The sequence below is a fragment of the Conger conger genome, chromosome 13 (genome assembly GCF_963514075.1).
Source record: "Conger conger chromosome 13, fConCon1.1, whole genome shotgun sequence".
NCBI lineage: Eukaryota > Metazoa > Chordata > Actinopteri > Anguilliformes > Congridae > Conger > Conger conger.
The window spans coordinates 13,966,521-13,992,530 of NC_083772.1; the positions used below are offsets into that span (position 1 = coordinate 13,966,521).

The 26,010-nt window shown below is 46.5% G+C and overlaps 1 protein-coding gene across 1 annotated transcript in view; it reads left to right on the forward strand.

The window, feature by feature from the left end:
• The first annotated feature begins 4,771 nt into the window (after positions 1-4,771).
• The window catches only part of pcsk7 (proprotein convertase subtilisin/kexin type 7), a 28,952-nt gene continuing 7,713 nt past the window's right edge, over positions 4,772-26,010 (forward strand). The window contains 11 exon segments of the mRNA XM_061218373.1: positions 4,772-5,018; positions 5,434-5,480; positions 7,560-8,028; positions 8,990-9,124; positions 9,949-10,114; positions 12,368-12,458; positions 13,226-13,280; positions 18,323-18,461; positions 19,003-19,103; positions 23,852-24,019; positions 24,333-24,440. Of these exon segments, the coding sequence (XP_061074357.1) occupies positions 7,603-8,028; positions 8,990-9,124; positions 9,949-10,114; positions 12,368-12,458; positions 13,226-13,280; positions 18,323-18,461; positions 19,003-19,103; positions 23,852-24,019; positions 24,333-24,440 (1,389 nt within the window). The 5' untranslated portion in view covers positions 4,772-5,018; positions 5,434-5,480; positions 7,560-7,602.

Consider the following 26,010-nt stretch of genomic DNA (forward strand, 5'->3'; position numbering starts at 1 on the left):
AGTGTTGCTTGGAGCCTGCAGAGAGGCAGGGGTTGCCAGCGTCCGCCTGGGCCACGCAGGGCTGTGGCCAAAGCCTTCTGCATTCACCCCACCCACACCCGTAAGCCAGGAAACAGTCATCCACGTGTGTAGCGAGCGTGTCCCGGAGGGGTGTGTGTGTGTGTGTGTGTGTGTGCGTGCCTGCCTGTGTGTGTGTGTCTGTGTGGTTTCCTATGGCATGAGGCTTGCATATAACTAATAAGGACAGATGGGGCTGGATATGCTTATTAAATTTGATGAATTAATGTGGTAGTGACATCATTGGTGCCATCCCCTGAAGAACTGTATTGTGGAGGAGATGCTAACCAGCCAAATTTCACACATTTAATGATCTACCGTACATACCATAAGGGTTATACACATATACAGAACATATATTTAAAATGTGAATATGAAATATATACAAGGTTGATGATAACGATATTGGAGAGGTCTAGAGCAGGGGTGTTCCGTCTCATCCAAAACGTGTCAGTGTGAGAGCTGGCTTATTGCAACCCAGGACTAATACACCCTATGCAACTAATCAACTAAGTTCTTAAGTGAAGACCATGCTTAGTTAATTAGTTGAATCAAATGTAGTTGTTCTGAGCTAGAACATTTTAGAAGTTACCTTGCAGATAGTTACCTAATTATAGTATGCCTGTGTGGTCACATCTTCTTACACAACCAACAAATATTGTTTCCCTTAATTACCACACTCTGCTTGAATATTCCTGTAATTATTAATATATTTTGACTGTTTTATGTCAACATAAAACATACATTAAGTCCCCAGTTGAATTACAAACTGACTACCAGTTACATTACAACCTGGCTATCTTGTTAGTTCCTCCTCCATCTTTGGCTCCAGTAAACGCCTGCACCCACCCCAGCCCTTTTTGGGAAAGACTGGACACCCCTGGTAGGGAGGCGGAAGCATATGAACATATAGACCTTTGGCAGATATCAGGAAATAATGAGATCTTGTATTTAATATAATTAATATAGGACATATCCCTGTATTCCTTTAAATCAGAGTGTCTGACAGGTATACGGGCTGTTTTGCTGACCACATTAACTTCATTAATGAGTGTGCCCACTCCCCGGGCCCTCCTTTGTGAGTAAAGGATATTAATAGTGTTGTGATTGTAGCACATTACCTGTATAAATGTACACAAGAGAGAGAAAAGAGCTAAAAAGAGAAGTCTAAATGAAGTCTACAGGTCCAAACCGCGTTGTTGGCTTGCTGTAAATAATAAAGACTGATCTGTATCGAAAGTGAACCTGGCTGTACTGACAAAGAATAAAATACTTAGTACCTGTACACCGTCCCGGGTTGATGACCTCACTTTGATTGTTCAGGCTTCTACATGGAGGTTCACAGTTCACAGGTGTCACCTTCGAGGAGGCATTTTGCCAATCCGCTAACACACATATGACATGGCCGCATCAGTCCAACAATCACTGTCCCCTGTCAGTTAACAATAATAATAATAATAATGATCATGTTATTTTAGCTGTTGCCTTCATCCAAAGTGACTTACAGTTGATTATAGTCAGCTGGGGACAATCCCCCCCCTTGAGAAATGTGGGATTCCAAGGGCCTTGCTTAAGGGCCAAACAGCTGTGTGGATCTTACTGTGCCTACACCGGGGCTTGAACCACCAACCTTGCAGGTCCCAGTCATGTACCTTAACCACTAGGCTGCAGGCTGCCCCCCGTTCACCCAGATGACATTACATTACATTATTACAGGCCGCCCTTACATGAGGATCCGTGGCACTGTTTGGCACCTTCATTTAATCAAAGCTGGTGGGTAAGTGTAATGGCGAAGGGCTGTCGTCCAATAAGAGACCAAGGATTTGTGGGGGACTGGGGTATCATTGACACGGACCTGAGCGGAAGTAACATATGCCATCAGCAAATCACAGATTACTGCAAAATTAATTTGCTTTGCAGCTCATGAAAACCTTTTGATTTGCTCTGTGAAGTCATTGATTAACAGCTCACTGTAGCCCCACCCTTCACACTGTAGGGCTTGTGAAACCTCAGTCGCCCATTACTAGTGAACAGGGAAATGCAGCGGGTCGTACAGAGACTCAGAAGCAGTGTGACACCGGGAGATGTTTTCAGTAAGCACTGAGGCGTGCAATCGTTGTAAGTTTATCCAATAAATTAGATTAATTGGGCTAACACCCTTACGCAGCGCAGCTTACAATGTAGGAGAATGCAAGTGCATTCACCCTAATTATACGAGGATTAGTGTTGCAGTAGTGTTGATGGCAACACTCCCAGACCGGCAAGTCTATATGCGCCATGAGACAAAAGATGAGCTAGTACAGATTAAAGCACTAGATAGCAAGAAATGGGCAGTCATTGGGTTCCATTGTGATTTATTCCATTAAAATGTCAAATGTATTAAATTATCCAAAATGGCCACCATGTTTTTCACATTTTTGGTACGGGAAGAGTCCGTGCCATCTGTCTTGAATCCCTTTATTTGGATCCACACAGGCAAGTGCAGGTTAAACAGGTGCTGCGTGATGTCATATCCTGCGGCACTGCAGAGAGCCTTGTTTCTCCTTGGGAGGAGAATGTTGTGTGTATGTTGTGTCTCTTGTGTGCAATGTTACATGGGCCCTGTCTCACACTTCAAGAGCATGTCCTCTGACCAGACCTGTCTGCAGCATCCGGACCCATAACATAGATACAATACAATACAATACAATACAGTTTTTACTGTTCACAGTTTGGATTGACAAGGCGTGCTGTCAGCGCTACAGGCAAGAAAGCCAGAGTTGAAACAATTCTGAGAAACGGATAGAGTGGTGCTGAATTTCAGAGGCACTTTTTGCAGCGTGGATATTTCTGATGATTTTCCTTTCTTTAATAGAGAAGATGATGGAAAGGCTGTAACTTCTGTTGTGTTATTTTCTACATTTTTTCTATATAAGGATTTATGGGATGATCAAATATCCTTTTGTTTGAAAATGTGGCAAAAAAACAAAAACAAGAAATTAGCAGGGTGGTGGGAGGCGGGCACTTAGCAGTGTATTATCTTATTTTTCTCTCTAAAAAAAATAAATAAAAAAAATATTTGCATCGAGGTCACAGTGAAAACCAAGAGGAACTGAAACTTGACAGGAACTCCATAAGCATGAACATATACATTCCAGTTCTTAGGGTTTCACAGTCCAAGGGTCAATAAAGAAGTAAATCAATCTTAACAATAGGGGTTAAAAAAAGAATGTATGAGCAAAAACAACAGGCTTCTAGATGCCCTTTCGTGGAGGCCTTATTATGTGGAGAAACGGGACCCCCCTCTGCGTGCCCTTGGCCAGCTGGATTGATGAGAAACCTGAACCATACTGAAAGAGCGCAGGGCTCCCGTCTTCTGTCCACCTCTGGATATAATTTGCTGCATTCTGGGGGGAAATGTATGGAGACCTGACTGTAAGCAGACACTCTAGCGGCCTGGTTAGATGGGGGTGCATCCGTTACAGGACACAAGGGGGCCAGGGAGGGAGGGACTTTGGGGCAAACTGATCCGAGTCCAGGAGAAGGTGGCGGGACGCCAGGCTTTTGGCTGAAACTCTGCACTGGGACACTTTCCACACACAGAGGATCACAGGGACTTCCTGTGTCCATTTTGGCTCTGGGCTTCAACCAGGCTGCCAGTGTAGTCTTTGGGATTAGCGATGAAATCAGTCAAGAACAGGATAAATATTGTCAAATCACATGCTTTTAAAATAATTTTCCTTCAAATTAATATTAGGATTATCATTTTATCACAGCTAATAAAGAGTACATCTACAGTTCAATATATACTCAGTGAGCACTTTATTAGGTATTTATTACACTTATTTTTTACACTTACCGCTGCTGTAGCCTATTTAGTTTGAGTTGTGTGTTCAGAAATGCTCTTCTGCATACCACTGTTGTAATGTGTGGTCATTTGTGTTACTGTCACCTTCCTGTCAGCTTTAACCAGTATGGCCCTTCTCCACTGACCTCTGTCATTAACAAGGTGTTTTTGCCCGCAGAACTGCTGCTCACTGGATGCTTTTTTTCCCCGCATCATTCTCTGCAAACTTTAGAGACAGTTGTGCGTGAAAATCCCAGGAGATCAACAGTTTATGAGATATACAAACCACCCTGTCTAGCAGCAACAATCATTCCACAGTCAAAAGTTACTTAGATCACATTTATTCCCCATTGTGACATTTGGTCTGAAAAACAACTGAACCACTTGACCATGTCTGCATGCTCAAGAACGTACCCACTGTGATAACTTTGTGGTTGACTCAGAATTTGCAGGTAAGTTTAAGTATGTTTTTTTGGTCTTAGATCGCCCACTCGTGGCCATAATAGTTCAATGTCAACAGTAATTGCGTCAAATGGTTAGCTATTTTGGCTAGCCAAACCCTGAAGCGGTCTTTATTAGCGCCGTTTTACGAGTTTAAGCATTTCTAAATTGTACAATTTATATTCGCAATTAAAACAGTAATCGGTTGCTTTATCGGTAGGCCACTGCTTGTGGTCGTTTTTTCGAGGTCTGCCCGTATTTACAGTTTTATTTTATTTTATATTTGTAAAGGACACATAGCATAGAGCTAATACCACTAATACAGTGCATGTCATTGTGCTTTTAATACTCCTTGCTAAAATGAAATACCGATTCAGGGGATCTGCGCAGATATGACAGTTGCGTCGTTTGCCAGTCGGGTTCAGGAAGTGACGAAATATATGAATTCACCTGAACGATGCGGAAGTGCAGTGTCAACAGCACGATGGTTAGAGTGGCAGGCTGGTCTCGCCAGATACTCTGAAAAAGCTAAACATTGATCTAAAGTCAAGGAAGTGCATATATAATCATCTTTTTAACTTAACTGCAATCTCGACGAAGAGGTAACGCTGAGTGACGTCTGTGGTACAAACAGGTGTAGCTCGTCTCTTGGCTAGCTAGCAGCATTGGATTGTCTGTACGCCAGTTGTCTAAGGTTAGTCTACCGTTATCCATTAGAACAGAGTTAGTTACCTTTTTGAAAAGTGATAGGTTAGTAGCTAAACAACCTATCGTATGCATAAAAGTTGCTGTGTGTTTCTGTGTAACGTTACCCATCGTAAGTCTGGAACGGTAACGTTATGCTGTTTTCAGTTTCAGTTGTGAGACACATCTCGTCTTTTGAGTTCGTAAATGAACTGGCGTTCGCTTGCTTGAGCTCCTTACTAGCTAGTTAGCTGTCTATTTAGCCAGCTATCCATTAACGTAAAAGGTTTTGGGATCTTCCCTGCAAATATCGTGCGCGGTTTTACCTGATGTAGCAGGGCTTGCTGCTGTCATTTGTAAAATTTGAAAACTAATAACTGGAGCCTGCGACATCTGACGTCTCTCCGTTCATCTCGATTAAGCAGGGCTGTTCCGGAGGCGAGAGAGAGGACTGGAGTGCCGACCCAGACAGGTGAGAGATTATTTTACTGCAGAGAGCCTTTGTACAATCAATACCCTACAGTGACACTACTGGGTTACTAGGATACTACTAGGTATGTGTGTGGGTATGTATATAGTGGCAGACGAACAGGAAGCAGCTGTGGGTCTGTGTATGTAGGCTACCAGCCTCAGCCTTGTTTGTGTGTCTCTGTCTGTCTGTCTGTCTGTCTGTCTGTGTGTGTGTGTGTGTGTGTGTGTGTGTGTGTGTGTGTGTGTGTGGGTGTGTGTATGTGTATGTGTATGTGTATGTGTCTACAGTGTAGGATAACTTAATCCGTTTCTGTGTTGACAGAGGCTGTTTTTGAACTCAATTCTTACTTAGTCTTCTAGTCTACCTCAATAGACTAGAGTTTGGTTCTGATAGACAACTGGTATCACTTTTATTTGCATAAGAATGCTTGATGTATTTTCTGTGTGAGAAAGTTGCATGACCAGTTAAGTGACCTAGCAAATTCAGGGTGTGTTTGCGTGTTTGCTTGTTAGCTGCAAGGCGAAGTATGGCAGTGACAGTTTTTTTTTTCTTTGGCATGGCTAATTACTTGATCCACTGTGAGTTCCACAGCAAATGAAGCATCCATAGGCGTAACCAGCTGAGTAAACCTCTGGGTGTGTAAACTGTTTCTGTGTCATCAGAGTCATGTGGATGTTCGCTACAGCGATCCAGGTCAAATTCCTGGCTTGAGGGTACAACTACTCTGCCCTGCCCTTTTCATCTAGCTACTTGCTAATTCTCCTCCTTTCATGGCTAGGCTGCTACTACATTACATAACATATCCAAAGCAACTTACTGTTGATTAGACTAAGCGGGGACCAATTCCCCCTGGGGCTTGAACCACCAACCTTCCTGTTCCCAGTCAAGCACCGTAGCCGCCATTGTTGCACACGTCCCCCGTGGAGCATCTTTTCGGTAGGATACAGAGTTAAGTGAGTTTTTTGAAAAACGAAGGCATTAACTGTGGCCATCGTCTGACGGGCAGTTTTTGTTTAAAGTGGAACTCCTTCAGTTGAGGCTCCACACTAGTGGTGCATGGAGGAACTTCACAGCCTCGGATCGAGAGCGGATTGCGCCAGTGCGGACTGTGGTAGGGTATGTGGTATCTCCGTAGGGCGTTATGCGTTACCCGGGGTTTGGGAGAGCCCAGTCGGTTAGGGCTGTGCAAGTCATTGCGGGTAGATTGGGCACCCATCAACGACATGTCAAAGACGCATATGTAAGATTTCCCTCCAACTCTGCTCTGTGTGGGCTTGGCTGTAGTCTGTAGCCTGATAAAGTAGCTGGTGTTTCGGAAAAGCGCAGTCGTCTCCACTCTCCTGAATTGGAGGTGGGGTTTGCGCAGGAATGTGTCCGCAGTAGCAGATAATTGGACATGCCTAATTGGTCGTGTTCAGAGTTGGGGTGACAGATTTACGGGGTTCATGCTGAGGCTGAAATGCTGGTGAGAATGGCCTGTGACGCTGAGTTGTTTTGCTGGATGTGTGCTATGTTGTCTCTGGGCTGGGTGGTGACGCTCACAGTGTTGTGGTAAGGTGGTTTTTGGGTGTGCCCGCCCGTTAGCACCTCTGTTGGGAATTTTTACCGCTGTGTTCTGAATGTCACACTGCCCTGTGTATTCTCTCGCTCACTCCCTCATCTCTCACCCTCAGTTTCTCTCTTCTCTTTTTCCGTTTCTCTTTCCGTCACATGCCACTCACTCCTCTCTCTCTCTCTCTCCCTCCCTCATCTTCAGCTCACTCCTCTCTCTGTCTCTCTCTCAGTCTTTCAATTTCTCTGTTGATGTTCTTTCTCCTATTCCTCCCTCTCTCCCTCCCTTTCGTTGCTCAGTCCTGTCTCTCTTTCTGTCTGTCCATCCCTCTGTCCTTCCCCGCTCCATTTCCTCTCCCCCTCAATTAGTACAATTGTACAATTAGTTTAGACAGTTATCATTTTTATGAAAGTGGAAATATGGCATTAATACAACAGTATGAAACGTGAACATCGCTCAGCTCGTACTGTAACTGTAATCTCTCTCTCTCTCTCTCTCTCTCTCTCTCTCTCTCTCTCTCTCTGTAGTTCTAATGAGGAGCAGCGGTAGAGGGGACGAGCACGTGTGTCCATGACGTCAGGCCCCTCCCCCTCCCCCTCCCTCCTCCTCCTGCTCTCCCTCCCCTCCCTGCTGCTCCTCCTGGCTGGCCCCCCCTCTCACCGGGGGGTGGGAGCAGCCGAGCCTCCCCCCTGCCAGCCTGGCCAGTCCTGGGCGGTGCTGCTGGGCCGGGGGGGCGTGGCAGGGCAGGACCTGGACCAGCTAGCCCACAGCGTGGCTCGGGAGGCGGGGCTGGAGAGCCGGGGGCAGATCGGCCAGCTGGAGGGGCACTACCTGTTCTGCCCCGGGCCCGGAGACCCGGGCGAGGGGGGCAAGAGGGCGGCCCAGGTGCTGGCGGCCCACCCCGACGTGGTCTGGCACTCCCAGGAACAGCTCCTGCGCCGGGCCAAGAGGAGCCTCGCCTTCAACGACCCCCGATACCCGAAACAGTGGCACCTGGTGAGAACTAGTGACACCACCGCCTGTGCACAGTGGGGCTTAGAGACCTTTTCCTCAATTCAGTCAATTCAATACCATACAAACCCGTCTACATCTCCCATAAAATTCATACAGTTGTAATAATTGTGTATTTTCTCACCAAAGTTGTAATCTGCGAGTTTTGTTCCACAAATCGAATCCCCGTCGGCCGGGGCCTCTCTGTGCGGAGTTTGCATGTTCTCCCTGTGTCTGCGTGGGTTTCCTCCGGGTACTCCGGTTTCCTCCCACAGTCCAAAGACATGCACGTTAGGCTGATTGGAGAGTCTAAATTGCCCGTGGGTATGAGTGTGTGAGTGAATGGTGTGTGTGCCCTGCGATAGACTGGCGACCTGTCCAGGGTGTATTCCTGCCTTTCGCCCAATGTATGCTGGGATAGGCTCCAGCCCCCCTGTGACCCTGTTCAGGATAAGCGGGTTCAGATGATAGATGGATGGGTGGATGGATTTGTTCCACTCGTGTGTACATGTCATAATGCTATTCTAACTTCCTGTCTTTAAAACTGTACGCAACAAAAATATAAACCGCGCTTCCCATTGACGTTCACGCAAGCTGTTTAACGTGATGATTTAGTCACATGTATTCTAGACATTCATAAAGGATGGTTTACAGTAAATGTCTACGTAAGTTCACTGAGGGGGTTGTGGGCTCCTAAGTTTCAGGAGCCCGGCTTGGTGTACTTATCAGCCAAATGATTTCAATTCAGCATAGCGCACTTTTCACAGAATGCTCAAAATAGGACTAAAGGGAAGAAGTGGTTGACTCATTTCCCATTTGAGAAGGCGATTGTGTTGAAGCCCTGGTGATGTGTGTGACAGATTATGTGACGGGCTCAGTCTCCCTGTTCAGTCTCAGTGCAGTATTGTCTGCGTGTCTGACCCCACATTGTGTTTTTGGGCTTGTCCCTCTCCCTGCCCCCCTCCAGCACAACGAGCTGACGGCGGGGATGGACATCAACGTGACAGGGGTGTGGGAGCGCAACATCACAGGGTCAGGGGTCACCGTGGTCGTCGTGGACGATGGGGTCCAGCACACCCTGAAGGACATTCAGCCCAACTATGTGAGCAGCTCAGTGTGTATGTGTATGTGTGTGTGTCTGTGTGTGTGTGTCTGTGTGTCAATATGTCTGTGTCTGTGCGCGTGCGTGTGTCCCTGCCTCTCATGTGATGCAACACCAAAACAGACACCAGGTTTAATACAATTATTTATTCAACAAAACTACGAACACTTAAGTACACAATGTCTAATCTAAGAGTTAGCTGTGGTTAGTAGTAAAACACGTGTGTGATTACCCTACAGGTTACAAATGTGAACCGATTCACATATAAGCTACACAGTTAACAGACATACTCGCATAATAAAATGAACTAATGTCACAGACAGAAAACACACACATGCACAGCAGTTGAACCAAAGTTAGGAACAGTGGGTAATGCCTGGGATGTTTGGTCAGTCATACTGAGTCCGTTTACTTGTCGCGTTCTCCGGTCGTGGATGTCCTGGAGAGTCGCGATGATGCAGCCCTAACTGGGGAATTTCTGTGGGAAGCTGCGTGCCAGTTGGTGTCCTTGGCTTCAGCCTAGGCAACGTGACGCGTGATCCGGCCTTCTGAAAGATGAGCGCTGGTGACGTTGGTCGCAGGCCGCAAAAATTTGTTTAGCTGCTGCGGTACACGGGCCGTGACAGTTTGCACTGTAACCAGTTTCATTTCAAATCCATTGTGCTGGAGTACAGGTCCAAGACAGAAACACTGTGTGTTTTCACGTGCTCTCTGTACTTGTGCCTGTGGTGCGGTGCGTTTGCTGTGCGCGTGCTGTTCTCCGTTTTCGTGGACTTACCAAACCCCCCCCCCCCTCCCCCTCTGACTGCCTGTTTCTCTCTCAGAGTCCAGAGGGGAGTTACGACCTCAACTCTAACGACCCCGACCCCATGCCCCACCCCGACGCCCGTAGCGACAATCACCATGGCACCCGCTGCGCCGGGGAGATCGCCGCCGCCCCGAACAACAGCTTCTGCGCCGTGGGTGTGGCCTACGGCAGCCGAGTGGCAGGTGTGTGTGTGCGTGCGTGTGGGGTACGGGGGTCTGTGTGGAACTGGTGATGGTAGTGACAATTATAGTTTTTCTGTGTGCGTTTTATGATTATTATTAATTTATTTTTTATTAGATTTTTTTTATAAGACATGAAGTTGATAATGAACATGTGAAAAAATGCACAAATTGAGTATGTGTATTTCCTATGTCATTAGACTCTTTAACAGAAAAGCTGAAATGGCCATTGGCCAAGATGTGAATGTTACTCAATGTTAATTTTCATTAGACTGGAAATGTTACCCATCTTCACTTCATACAGGACATATAGTGTCAGACATATAGTGTCAGTGTCACAATATGTCCCTTTACACAGGTGAATAGTGTCAGCTTGCACTTCTCCACCTAAAGTAAAAAGAGAAACAAACCTCATCTTGATCTTCAACTGTTGTCTTTGCAAAACCCATGCTCTTCTGTTCATAATTGTATTATGATTTAGGGGTAAAATGTATACTGCACAATTTTGAAACCTTTTTTTATATAGAATTCATCTAGACCTTTTTGATACTTGGATCGTTTGGCAAGGCGTGAAAAGTTGCATTACTATCCCTGCAATCTTTTAATCACACAATAATAAGGCATTGTTTGAGGGGATGCTTAGCTAATGTTAGCAGCAGACCCATGCAATATGCATTTGAGAATTGGTTCATGGTCATGGTTTTGAACTTGGCGCACGTAAGTACTCCTACTGGGTGAGTGTTTTGGCCACCGCACATTGGTCAATGCAAATTAGAAGCATTTGGGACTTCATGATTGCGGTCTCAAAACCACCAATGCCAAATATTCCACCAGGCAGCAATGTCGAGCATTGTATAGTTTTTAGGAAAATAAGTCTAATTCATTACATACATGTATGAAATCATTTTAACACAATTTAAGTAACCGTATAATGTTTGGACATAATATAAGCATTTTAAAGCTGGTTGTGTCGATGTGAGCAGCAGTGAGCTGGTTGTGTGGATGTGAGCAGCAGTGAGCTGGTTGTGTGGATGTGAGCAGCAGTGGGCTGGTTGTGTGGATGTGAGCAGCAGCAGTGAGCTGGTTGTGTGGATGTGAGCAGCAGTGAGCTGGTTGTGTGGATGTGAGCAGCAGCAGCAATGAGCTGGTTGTGTGGATGTGAGCAGCAGCAGTGAGCTGGTTGTGTGGATGTGAGCAGCAGCAGTGAGCTGGTTGTGTGGATGTGAGCAGCAGTGAGCTGGTTGTGTGGATGTGAGCAGCAGCAGTGGGCTGGTTGTGTGGATGTGAGCAGCAGTGAGCTGGTTGTGTGGATGTGAGCAGCAGCAGTGAGCTGGTTGTGTGGATGTGAGCAGCAGTGAGCTGGTTGTGTGGATGTGAGCAGCAGTGAGCTGGTTGTGTGGATGTGAGCAGCAGTGAGCTGGTTGTGTGGATGTGAGCAGCAGCAGTGAGCTGGTTGTGTGGATGTGAGCAGCAGTGAGCTGGTTGTGTGGATGTGAGCAGCAGTGAGCTGGTTGTGTGGATGTGAGCAGCAGCAGTGGGCTGGTTGTGTGGATGTGAGCAGCAGTGAGCTGGTTGTGTGGATGTGAGCAGCAGCAGTGAGCTGGTTGTGTGGATGTGAGCAGCAGTGAGCTGGTTGTGTGGATGTGAGCAGCAGTGAGCTGGTTGTGTGGATGTGAGCAGCAGTGAGCTGGTTGTGTGGATGTGAGCAGCAGTGAGCTGGTTGTGTGGATGTGAGCAGCAGTGAGCTGGTTGTGTGGATGTGAGCAGCAGTGAGCTGGTTGTGTGGATGTGAGCAGCAGCAGTGAGCTGGTTGTGTGGATGTGAGCAGCAGCAGTGAGCTGGTTGTGTGGATGTGAGCAGCAGCAGTGAGCTGGTTGTGTGGATGTGAGCAGCAGTGAGCTGGTTGTGTGGATGTGAGCAGCAGCAGTGAGCTGGTTGGAGGACGGCTCAGTGCGTCTCCCTCTGTGAGTGAGCTGATGCACTGTGTGTGAACCGGGCCAACACCCAGGCAAGCTGTGAGTCTGACCCAAACCTTAGGGCGTGAACACCATTTCTCATAGCTAACACCCATCTGTGTGTCTGTGTCTGTGTCTGTGTCTGTGTCTGTGTCTGTGTCTGTGTCTGTGTCTGTGTCTGTGTCTGTGTCTGTGTCTGTGTCTGTGTCTGTGTCTGTGTGTCTGTCTGTGTGTGTGTGTGTGTGTGTGTGTGTGTGTGTGTGTCTGTGTGTGTGTGTGTGCCTGCGTGTGTATACTGCAGGTATCAGGGTGCTGGACGGACCCCTCACTGATAGCATGGAGGCAGTGGCCTTTAACAAGCACTACCAAGTCAACGACGTCTACAGTTGCAGGTACCGCACGCGCACACACACACACACACACACACGCATTCACACATACATGCATACACACACACAAAAACACACCCATACAGACACACACACACACACACCCATACGGACAGACACAAATGCAAACTGCTGCCAAGTTTTCACATTTATGAAAGCAGGAAATGAGCACTGACGTCAGCTTAAAGAAATGTGTTAGTTTTCCTCAGAAGACACTTTCAACTTGCTTACTTTATTATTTCTCATGGAGCAGGGGCCTAGTGAACTACTGCGTCTCTGTAGCTTTGCGTGTGAGTTTGGCGAGAAACATGATGCATTAAAATGAAATAAAAGGTTCAGTCGGCTATGATCACACAACTTTTTGAGTCAGAATTGTCACCATTTACAGCATGAGCAGCGCGTGAAATGTGTTGCTTCCCTAGTGCCTCCATTGTGCATTATCATATCAGCTTATCATTCATTAATAAATGTATAAATGTAATACGATGTTTTTATCGGCTGCCACTGATACCAGATGGCACGGGAGGACAAAACTCCACTGTCCCGCAACTGCTTATTTTACTTCTCTTCTGTGTTTATGATCACTGAAATGAGGAGGTCGGATGAAGACGGTGCAATGGGTTAATTCATCGATTAGAACAAATTATACAAATCTCTGACTAGTTAAATTAGTGAATCTGATATAGTTAAGTATGCTGATATTATGTTTCTTTCTTTCTCTCTCTCTCTCTCTCTCTCTCTCTCTCTCTCTCTCTCACACACACACACAGCTGGGGTCCTGATGATGATGGAAGGACTGTTGATGGGCCTCATCCCTTGGGCAAGGTCAGTCTCACACACACACACACACACACACACATCCCCTTCTCTCTTCTTAGCTCTCCTGTTCAACACAGGTTTCCCTTTTACATGTAAACAATGTATTCTTATGCAGCTGTGTGAACTAAAACTTGACTGGTCTCAACCTTTAGTCTGCACAATGGCTGGCAAGTGTGCACTTCTATCTATCAACACTAGAGGGCAGTCTCACACCACTGCCGCCAGAACAATATGAATCTGATTGGAACCACCAGTGGTAACAACTTCTATTTAGGTGAAGTTGCACAATGCCAGAGCACCATGTTCTGCCCTGAAACTAATGATTCAGGGTCATCTTACCCAGCACTAATCTGAACCCCCACCACTATCCAGTCAAGCTAGGACTGATCCAGGATCAGTGTTTCTGACCGGGGTCTACACCAGGGACCACAGAGCCTAATAAGTCAATCCAGAACACCAGTCTGAGTAACCTACTTCTTTCATGAGTTGTGTCAACCTGTGGGGTTGTTCTGGATCATTGTATGATAGAGTAAGGAACAGTGACATGTTTATTATACTTTAATATACGGGCAATTCCACGGTCACTGACGTTACAACTGCTGGATATTTGGGTGAAGCCCAATACAGCTACATAGTAGAGACTGGTAAGAGTTATTGGCACCTGAGGGTTATAAAAGCATATGTCAGTCTCTTATGTATCTGTGTTGTATTGTATATGCCACTGGTGTAATTCAGGGTCTGCTGTGTATTTTAGTTTGTGGGAAATGTGATGTTCAGTGGAACCAGTCTGACTTCCTGCATGTCCAGTCTAAAATACAGGGCTCCCAGCATACAAATCCAGTATATGAACCAGATTTTTGCAATTGGTTCATTTGCTTGCAGGTTGTTTTCCGAACATTTGCCCTTGAAATTTGGTTTATTAGGTAGACTTTGAAGCTTTTCCTGAACTAGAGAGCCCACCAAAAAAAACCACTGTGGAGTTGTTCACGAGGTGCAAAAATAGCGATAATTGGAAAAGGGTTAACTCCACTCTGCTTCAGACTGTAGCGGGTGAAATAGATGTGGGGGGGGGGGAAAAACAACAAAAAAAGGAACATTTTTGCCAGTTAGAGGAAAGAACACTTAAGACAAACGCACTCTTCATGCGTAACGATAAACAAGTGCAGTGTTGATGTGCATTGTGGGCCGGGGTGGCATGTGCTGTCTGACTCTCTCTTCTGGGACAGTCGCAGAGAGCAGAGCGTTATGTCCGCGTGGAATCAGTCATTGGGTTTCACGCGCACGTCATGGTCTTTTTTCATTGGTCGCTGAAACCTGCTTGCTTTCCACCTATCACAAGAGAGCACCGATTCCCAATATGGTACCCTTTGGTCTTAAGCTAACAGATAAATCCATGTAGAGATCTTTTATTGTATTTCTATAGAAATAAGTAGCCACAACTTGAAGCTGCAAATGTAATTCTGTGTAGCCCAATATTACTTCTTGAAAAACTTGAAAAGTATGTTCCCATTTGCAGTTAGCGTGTGTAACTCGGCATGTTCTAGAAGCCTTCAGAAGGATTGGGGTCCTTAGCATGGCTGTGTATGGGAGGTGCAGTGTTGGCTGCTGCCTTGGCTGGTGTCCTTTTAAAACTGAATCCAGACTGCCGTACTCCTTGTTCCTGAAGTCCGTGTGAAATAACAGCGCCTTGTGAAGCCTCATTCCAGCAGCGGCTGAAAAAGAGAGATATCCATCATTTTATCGGCGACGTTAATGGAAAAACGTGCTTCTCGAGAAGGGCCTTATTCTGAGTAGGCCTTATTCTGCTCGCTCGCTCGCTTGATTATCACGCTGGCCTGCGCTGGCCTACGAACAGACAGACGGACGGACGGACAGACAGGCGGCAGCTGGAATGGGATTGTGTTTGAGCTGAGCTGAGCTGAGCTGAGTGTTTGCATGTGTGAGTGGGTGGGTCGTAGCGGTCGGGCTATGAGTCAAAGCACCGAATACAGATGCTTTCCAACGTCCCATATGCATCAACTGACATTAACTAATTTCCTCTTTTCTCTGCTCGTGTATTTCATACAGTCACCTTGGGACTTGGCTACTTTCATATTGTTTAATGTTGTGCGGATCACAGTTGATAGACAGGCGCTGAACGTATACTGTCAGTAACTAAGTTTCTGTCTTTTCAACATGAATATAACTTTCTATAGTCAAGTAATGTAGTTAAAAAGAAAACAAATTTCTGTATATATGCTGTATATATAGTATATGCTTCATTGTTTATATATATGAAATGGAGGCTAACATATTTGGATATCCTCGTTTCAGTGAATGTGTGCTTGTGGCAATCTTTGTTCAGTACATGTACTGAACAGCGTGCATTGCCTCAGGTGTCTACAGGTGTACAGGATAATCAGCAAGGCATTGTCAGTCAGGAGGTAGAGTGTTCAAAGTGCAAGTCAATGCAGTAAAACAAGTTACAAGAATGTCTGTCAGTAGAAATGATTGAGCTGTTAAATGTCAGAGGATTGCTCCCTTGGTTAAGCCTTTAAGAGTAGCACTGATGTGCATAATACAGTAATGTTTGTTTGCTATGATTGCGGGTGATCTGTGTGCAGCTGTGGGACGATGTACAGCCCGTGAATAGAGAGAGAAAGAGAAAGAGAGAGGGAGAGGGAGATACTGGGGGCAGATAAATGAAGTATGACCTCTGTTGTTTTGAGTACTTTGACATCCCCGATTATGGAGCGTTTTTATTTTCTCCCAAACCCAGACTCTGGTGTTGGGATGAAGAGGGGGGGGGTGATTTCCCAGCATCCTTTGCATTTGAAACGCGTCCCCTGGACCCGCTCTCGTTCTGGTACTGGTACCCCAGGGAAAGGCTACCGGCAGCACAGAACAGGCCAAGTCCAGTTCCCTCTGGCCCAGAACCAAGCTCCCAGCACCCACCCTGTGGGCCTGTTTGCCTTTAACATGGCTGGCAGGCACCGTGGATGTCCATGCAAGGCAGTCCGGCCTGTGTGCGCCGTCAGCCCCCTGGGCCTCATACACACCCCGGCGTACAGCTCGCTTCTGTGCAACGTCGGTACAACGCTGCCGCAACGTCCCACGGAACGTTAGCAGACAGGAGAACATGCATAACTCTGAAGCCCGTCTCCAAAAACGCTAACTTGGAAAGTAGCAGAACGAATTGAGCACTTACCTATGATGCCAGATGTTAACAAAAGCCAGAAGCACAGTGTCAGACTTCCTTTTTCCTGCTGTCTGCAGGAAGGAAAAAATGGTCAAAAATTATAAGCTTACGTAAGTGAACATAATGAGGATACGCAGTTTGTAAATGCAGGGTTTCTTTTTTTTTTGAGACTGCGTGTTAAGAGGAAATAAAAAACAGCTGGGTTCCAGGGCCCAGACACTCCACATCAGTCTCGCACAAACTGACTTCCACACCATTTTTTGATCATGCAGTTCCAATTTATAGAACTGTGGAAGAGTAAGTACAGTTAAATTAGAGTTTTACTTTTTGGGGCTATTCTCCCAAGATGCGCTTAGAATCACAGGACATTTCTATCTACATTATATTTTACATTTTATTTTTTGATACATTCATGCAATATTTTCCTTCAAAAATTACATTAATATATTCCCTTTCAATCCCTTTATCAACCAAACATGACATGTTATTTAGCTGACACTTTTATCCAAAGTGACTAAGCAGGGGACAATCCCCCCTGGAGCAATGTGGGGTTAAGGGCCTTGCTCAAGGGCCCAACGGCTGCACAGATCTAATTGTGGCTTCACCGGGGATTGAACCATGCGGGTCCCAGGAATGTACCTTAACCTGTAGCATAGTGGTGTTTTGTTGCTAACATTTCACACCAGAAACATTTATTTCTGTGCATTTGCATTTCAAAGGCGTATGTGAACACCCCATGTTGAGTGAATTGAAAATCAGTGTGGGTCAGTGCTACTGAGACAGGCTACAGCACAGGGAGTGGCTCCCGCAACGGTTGCTGTAGAAACGGCGTAACCAATCAGAGAGTACGCCTCAGAGTGCCTTAGTGTCTAAATGGCATGCGGGAGGGCTTCGTGGTAGGGCCTGGAAGGAGGGGTCTCCATGCTAAAGATAAAGCAGGTAGGCAGTGGTTCTGCACAGGGGTCACTGAGCCTGGGGTTCAGCCTGCTCTTCCGCTTCCTTCCTTCCTGACATTGTTCTGTACTAATGTGCCATGGATAAAGGCATCTGGTGATATACACCTGACTCCCAAGTAAAGCGAGGGTGGAAAACCAGCAGTTCTCGGACCCCGGGATCTCCCTCGCTGGGTAGTGGTTTACCTCATGTGCTATCAGGGGACTTGTATTCACAAGGGCTAGTATTCCTCTCCCACCTCTGTTGTTCTGTGGAGTGTCGATATGAAATTGAGCTACATTGAATTTATGTTGAATTTATGGTCTTTTTATTTTATCATCAGTTATTTATACTATGTTTTTTCTGTCTGTTTTGTCTTTTAAAATTGTATTTGTCTTAATATAAAATGTATGAATTTATATTTGATCTTAAGTAATGTGTTGTCTTATGGCATTGTGTCTGTTTCTATGATAATTGTTTTCACTGGTGCTCGAAATGTGCAATACAAATAAAGTTATTATATATTATTATGGCGGCACGGATGGTGCAGGGTAGCACTGCCGCCTCACAGCAAGGAGGTCCTGTGTTCGAATCCCGGTCGGCCGGGGCCTCTCTGTTGGAGTTTGCATGTTCTCCCCGTGTCTGCGTGGGTTTCCTCCGGGTACTCCGGTTTCCTCCCACAGTCCAAAGACATGCAGGTTAGGCTGATTGGAGAGTCTAAATTGCCCGTGGGTATGAGTGTGTGAGTGAATGGTGTGTGTGCCCTGCGATGGACTGGCGACCTGTCCAGGGTGTATTCCTGCCTTTCACCCAATGTATGCTGGGATAGGCTCCAGCCCCCCTGTGACCCTGTTCAGGATAAGCAGGTTATAATGAATGAATGAATATATTATTATCATTATTGTAAGTAACTGCAGTTATTCCTCCCTCCCTACAGGCGGCGCTGCAGCACGGGGTGATTGCTGGGAGGAGAGGATTCGGCAGCATCTTTGTAGTCGCCAGTGGCAACGGTGGCCAGTCCAAAGATAACTGCAACTACGACGGTTACGCCAACTCCATCTATACAGTGACTATAGGTTAGAGATTGCGGCTTTTGGGGGGAACAGTAGTGCTGTGATTGAGAGGAATGGGAACATTTAATTCTGGGATTGTTTTTATAGCTAATTTGATGGATAAATGCACATATTTGTTCTTGCATTCCCGGTGAATTATGAGCCGTATTATCCTCTTATAACTGCAGTGTCATGTGTGCAAATCTATGTGTCATGCGTGATTTTTTTCCGGTTCTGAAAGTCAGCTGCTCGTAATTGAAGAATGTTCTGGAAAAGCACAGTGACCTTCCTTTTGTTTTTTGAGTTAATCTCGTTGTGACATCAGAGGACTCGTGAGAATTTGGCTTGGTTCTGACCCTTCACTCAGAAATACTGCCGACACGGAGCCAGCCTCAGCTTGTCCCGTCACACTCAATGCCTTCATAAATCTGCTTAGTCTGGCTTATCGTGTTTTCCCAACATTTCCTTCAATGCTGAGACATGTATGGACGACTTTTTCCCAGTTTTTCCCCATTAAGAATTGTGTGCGTGTGTGCGTGTGCGTGCGTGTGTGTGTGTGTTGTAGGTGCAGTGGACGAGAGCGGGCGGATGCCTTTCTACGCCGAAGAATGTGCCTCCATGCTGGCCGTCACCTTCAGCAGCGGGGACAAGCAACTGCGCAGTATTGTGAGTTCACAGCACTGTCATATACAACTGCAGTATTGAGTCTACAGTACGCCTGTGTACAACTACAGTATTGTGAGCCTACAGTACGCCTGTGTACAACTGCAGTATTGTGAGCCTACAGTACACCTGTGTACAACTGCACAGTATTGTGAGTCTACAGTACGCCTGTGTACAACTGCGCAGTATTGTGAGTTCACAGCACTGTCATATACAACTGCACAGTATTGAGTCTACAGTACGCCTGTGTACAACTACAGTATTGTGAGCCTACAGTACGCCTGTGTACAACTGCAGTATTGTGAGCCTACAGTACGCCTGTGTACAACTGCACAGTATTGTGAGTCTACAGTACGCCTGTGTACAACTGCACAGTATTGTGAGTCTACAGTACGCCTGTGTACAACTGCACAGTATTGTGAGTCTACAGTACGCCTGTGTACAACTATAGTATTGTGAGTCTACAGTACGCCTGTGTACAACTACAGTATTGTGAGCCTACAGTACACCTGTGTACAACTACAGTATTGTGAGCCTACAGTACACCTGTGTACAACTACAGTATTGTGAGCCTACAGTACACCTGTGTACAACTGCAGTATTGTGAGTCTACAGTACGCCTGTGTACAACTGCAGTATTGTGAGTCTACAGTACGCCTGTGTACAACTGCACAGTATTGTGAGTCTACAGTACGCCTGTGTACAACTGCAGTATTGTGAGTCTACAGTACGCCTGTGTACAACTACAGTATTGTGAGTCTACAGTACGCCTGTGTACAACTACAGTATTGTGAGTCTACAGTACGCCTGTGTACAACTACAGTATTGTGAGTCTACAGTACGCCTGTGTACAACTACAGTATTGTGAGCCTACACTACACCTGTGTACAACTGCAGTATTGTGAGCCTACAGTACACCTGTGTACAACTACACAGTATTGTGAGTCTACAGTAGACCTTGGTACAACTACACAGTATTGTGAGTCTACAGTACGCCTTTGTACAACTACAGTATTGTGAGTCTACAGTACACCTGTGTACAACTGCAGTATTGTGAGTCTACAGTACGCCTGTGTACAGCTGTGTCTTCAGCACTACTGTCTACCATCTCCCACAGCACTTCCTCTGCCAAACACATATTCTAACACTTTCTGGCACTCTGATTGGCTGAGGCTCTGGCCCAATCACAGGTCTACTGAGTGAGGGATCTGGCCTCAGAGGGACATGGGAGAGACTCTTTTACCTTCTCCCTAATAGCAACTGCAGAGGAAGAGTGAATGAATGGGAGGGCCTGAGGCAACACTTCACAATAAGGTTCCATTAACAATGCGTGAACGTGAACCATTGCTCATGCTGACTAAGCTATTAGCAAAGGTGGAATAGCAGGTACAAGCAGGTGTCTTTGGTGTAAATATTGATGCTAGTGTTACATTGGTGAACAATTTGTTCATGTTTGGAAATACTTCCTTCAGCATTTCTTGTCAGTATATGAAACATCACTTGTGATGAGTAAAAGGGAACAAATCATGCTTCAATGACATTGAGTGACATTATTTTAAATGTAAATACGTAATTTGTTCAATAAGTTGCTGATTGATTAGTTCATCCCGTGTTTGGGTTAGTTGATACATTCACTCGTGTTTGTCAGTGGAAACTTATGGTAAAGTGTTACTGGGATGGGTAAGTTTCTCCTTTGTTTAGAGGCGTAGATAGGCTTAAAGAAGGAGGGAGCAGTGAAGATAAGGAGAGGAAGGAGTGGGCAAGAGGCGGAGAGGGAGAGGGAGAGGGAGCGGGAGAGAGACAGGGGCTGGGGCGAGCCCTGTTTGTACCCATCTCCATGGCGATGCCGTCTTACTGATGTCATAATGGTCCGAGAAGGCGTTGACTTAAGACACTGTCGCAGACTGATTGGTGGCCTGGTTTGAGAAAATGACAGTTTGACATATGGCATCCTGACAGGGAGGGAATGTGAACAATTACCTGCAGATGTGCAGCCAAACGTTTTTGTCATAAAAGCACGTGTATCTTCATATTCATCTGAGTCAACCCCCCAGTTTTATTTTTTCCTTTACTTGAATGAGCATTGGTGCGCACGCATTCTTTAGGTCTGCCATAACATTTTTTACCCGCTCTTATGAGTAAATCTAAAATATGTCCGGACGGATTTTACAAGCATTCTGTGGTTTAAATCCTGTGTGTGCAATCACATACAAAACTTCAAGGTTAGCTCCCACAGTTTTCTATTGAAGCCATTTTATCAGTTTAAGACTGCCGTGTGCGGCTAACATTAATGGTGCTCATAGCTTCCGTGGAGCTATGTAATAAATGAGAACACTAGGAACACAATCATTCCGCTCTGTGGTCCTACTTCAGAGGGCTCGGTTGGTTACATCATCAGCCCGGGTGATTACATCATCAGCTCCATTCTCGCCCTCGGGGTCTGTAGTCCCGATGGCTTTCAGCCTCTTTAAATGACTAACAGGCCAGTGTTCCTCGGCGTGCCGTGCAGTTAATGGGTTAGATTCAGGCCCAATTACTTGAATAAAGATGTTAAGAGCTGAAAAGCAGCTTCTTTGGGTGTGGGCCTGGAGCACATTGGAGTCGGTCATCCCTGTCCTCTGAGCAGGCTCTGACAGGCCCGTTGCTTAAAGGGAGGCAGTTTGGCAGCCCTAAAGCTGATGTAACCGGGGGCAACTGATCCCAGACAGGACGAGGCGGAAAGCGGTGCAGAGGGGATTCGTAGGCGATTGTGGGCCGGTGGACCAAATCAATAGCGATAGCACTGAAAAATGTACCTTAATACCGCACGATTATAATGTCTTTCAAAAAATGATGTTACATTTAAGACCTGATTTGTGACCCATCCATGGTTGTCACAGCATAGACTAATAATGGCAGCCCGCTCTGGATACGCACTGCTGTGGTTACTGCACTGTAAGAAACGGCCAGCTGGAGTGTAATGGTGAAGGAACTGGCCTCGTAACTCAAAGTTTGTACTGCTGTTGTACCCTTGAGCAGGGTGCTTAACCTGGATTTCTTCAGTAATTGTTTGGCTCTATACATGGATGCTGCAGTACTGTAGGTGGAAAGTTGTGTACGTCGCTTTGGATAAGAACACAAGACGAAATGTCTCCTGAAGCACTCAACCATTTTTAAATAGATTTTATGTATTTGACGTGTCAATTTACGACAAAAAATGCAGCTCAAAGCTTTTTTGATATTTGACATGGATATTAATAAGGCTGTTCTAGCACAGACTACAAATGCATGGATATGGAATATTCAAAATATCTAATTTGAGTCATTTTTATTTATTCATTGTCTTTGAACACAATGGAGTAATGCATTGTGGGATGTGTAGCTATCTGACTCCAAGTCCCCTCCCCTTTTGGAGGGGTGTGGACCGCTCGTATCCGGGAGTGCGGTTTTTGTGGGCTGTGATGTCGTTTGCGTTAATCTGTTTGCCTTGGCTTCGGATCAGTTGAGTGACTGTTAAAACCTTAAAACCACACCCCTGGATACCAAGAACAATGAACTCCCCCTTTAAGAAAAAAATAAAGGGAGACTTTGGAGTCAGGGAGGCAATAATCCCACAGTGCTTTGCTCCACACAGAAAGTTTTCAAAAGCAAATAAGAAAGGAAAGTAGGTCACTTTGGTACATTAAGAATAACAAATTTTGTTCTATGCACTGAAGTTAATTCGTTTTTTCTCTTGGTTATATTTTTCATAAATGTATTGGAGCGAGCTCTTCCAGTCTGGACTCCCAGACGTCCTGACACCCTGTGTGCAGCGTAACTGATGAGCCCTGAGCAGATTTACAGTGCTGACGGGGACAGGGCCTGTGTTGCCCTCCATGGAAGGGAATCTCTCCGAAGCGGGGCGTGTGAGGAGGGGCTGGGTGGACCGTCTTTTAAGGAAACGTCCGTGGCTCTTAAAGGGCTGTGATGTCATCGCCAGTCGAGAAGGGGGCGGGGGGCGGGGGGGGGGGCAGTCATTGTTCAGTGCCGTTTCGTGCAGTCCCTGCCGTGCGAAGCTGTCCTGTTTATGCAGAGGCTAAAGCGTTTTGAGTCGGGACTTTGAGAGGCAATGGAGGACATGGAAGAATAGGGCTCACCCCCCCCCCCCCCCCCCTCACAGACTTAATGTTTACAGGAGAATCTCCCGTCCTCCCCTTCAGCCACATCCATCTCTCCTGTCCTTCTCCTTTTATCCCTCTTGTGACAAACGACGTGCCCTGGGCACTGAAGTGTGCCCCTGCCCCCTCTCCCTGTAATGGAGCTGACGGTGAATGAGTGCGGTCTCTGTCTGTGCCCGAGACGCTGGCGCCGGGCTGAGTGGCCCTGTGATATACGGGCCGCAGCCTGTGCTTTTAGCGCGTGTCCGCATGAAATGTGCTGTTGTAAAGGGTTAGATTTACAGGCTGCTGTACCCTCTAAGTCTCCGTGTTTGACTTGCCCCTGTCTAATGTGTCCTCTTAATGGGAGTGTTCATCAGGGAGTGGGATACTGTACACCATTGTCACACTGATTTAATGTGGAGCACTAGTAAATTTTTTGTGTATGTATGGTATGTTTGTCTCTGTCTGTATGTGTCTGTGTGTGTGTGTGTGTATGTGTCTGTGTGTGTGTGTGTGTGTGTGTGTGTCTGTGTGTGTGTGTGTGTGTGTGTGTGTGTGTATCTGTCTGTGTGTGTCTGTGTGTCTGTGTGTCTGTGTGTGTGTGTGTGTGTGTGTGTGTGTGTGTGTGTGTAGGTGACGTCGGACTGGTCCCTGCAGATGGGTACAGGCTGCACAGACGGGCACACAGGCACCTCGGCCGCCGCCCCGCTGGCTGCTGGCATGGTGGCGCTCATGCTGCAGGTGCGGCCCTGCCTGACCTGGAGAGACGTGCAGCACATCATCGCCTACACCGCCACCAAGGTGAGGAAGAGAGGAAATACGTGCAGCGCTGACACTCACCATCTACTTCTGTGCATGTCCTGCAAGGCACTGAGCCGCTGAGGCTAATAATGGGCCTCTAATGCCAACCTGTTCCCTGATTTTGTGTGTGTGTGTATGTGTGTGTGTATGTGTATGTGTGTGTGTGTGTGCGTACCTGTCTGTGTGCGTGTGCGTGTGTGTGTACACGTGTGTGCGCGTGTGCGTGTGTGTGTGTGTACATGTGTGCGTGTGCATGTGCGTGTGCGTGTGTGTGTGTGTACACGTGTGCGTGTGTGTGTACACGTGTGTGCAGTATGAGGACAGACGGGCCGACTGGAAGACGAATGGAGCTGGATTCCACCACAGCCACCAGCACGGCTTTGGCCTGCTGAACGCATGGAGGCTCGTCAACGCTGCCAAGGTACAAACAACCTTTAACAACCTGCCTCAGGGTTAGCATGTTAACCTCTGTAACAACCTGCCTCAGGGTTAGCATGTTAACCTCTGTAACAACCTGCCTCAGGGTTAGCATGTTAACCTCTGTAACAACCTGCCTCAGGGTTAGCATGTTAACCTCTGTAACAACCTGCCTCAGGGTTAGCATTTTAAGCTCTGTAACAACCTGCCTCAGGGTTAGCATGTTAACCTCTGTAACAACCTGCCTCAGGGTTAGCATGTTAACCTCTGTAACAACCTGCCTCAGGGTTAGCATGTTAACCTCTGTAAGAGCCTGCCTCACGGTTAGCATGTTAGCCTCTGTAACAACCTGCCTCAGGGTTAGCATGTTAGCCTCTGTATCAACCTGCCTCTGGGTTAGCATGTTAACCTCTGTAAGAGCCTGCCTCAGGGTTAGCATGTTAGCCTCTGTAACAACCTGCCTCAGGGTTAGCATGTTAGCCTCTGTATCAACCTGCCTCTGGGTTAGCGTGTTAGCCTCTGTAAGAGCCTGCCTCTGGGTTAGCATGTTAACCTCTGTATCAACCTGCCTCTGGGTTAGCGTGTTAGCCTCTGTAAGAGCCTGCCTCAGGGTTAGCATGTTAGCCTCTGTAACAACCTGCCTCAGGGTTAGCGTGTTAGCCTCTGTAAGAGCCTGCCTCAGGGTTAGGATGTTAGCCTCTGTAAGAGCCTGCCTCACGGTTAGCATGTTAACACCTGCCAAAGTCATCATAAATCCTCCCTGAGTTTCCTGCACTCCTTTGTACATCCTGTTTTTTGAGTGGTACCTACTGTTCATTCAGGCTTATCATCATTCATAAGCACCTCTCACAATGGCTTGCTGATAAGGTAGAGCACAACACTAGAAAACTAGCCTTCTAACTCAGTATCAGGGTAGACATTAGGTGGATTCCAAACTGGGTTGAACTGGGGTACTGCCCTTGCTAACTGGGTAGGTAAGGCTGGGTTGGGGCGGCCTGTAGCGTAGTGGTTAAGGTACATGACTGGGATACGCCAGGACAGTGGTTCAATCCCCGGTGTATCCACGATAAGATCTGCATAGCCGTTGGGCCCTTGAGCAAGGCCTTTAATCCCACATTGCTCCAGGGGAGGATTGTCTGTATGTCGCTTTGGATAAGAGCGTCTGCCAAATGCCATTAATGTAAAAACCACTTGGCTGCTGTCCACAAGTGAGATCAAACAACACCTAACATTTGCTTGATTAAATGAAAATAAAGTGCCTTGGTTTGAGGTGTTCTGGGTTGCTGTTGTGTACACTGGATGACGCCCTGTGATGTTTGGTTAGTGCTAGATTACATGTGATTTCACACTGTGGTGTGGAGTAGCGTGGGGCGGAACTGAACAATCTTTGGTGCCTGTCGAGAAAGGTGTCGTTTCAGTTTTGAGTGAAACAGGAGGCTACAGCGAGTTCGCTTCTGGAATGAGTAAGAAGGTGCACCAGAGATCCTTTCCAATCTTAAGCTTGCCGTTGGTGATTTATATACTGCATGTGGAGAGGAAACTGTTGCCCTTTTAAGATTTTATAAGTGCTCGCT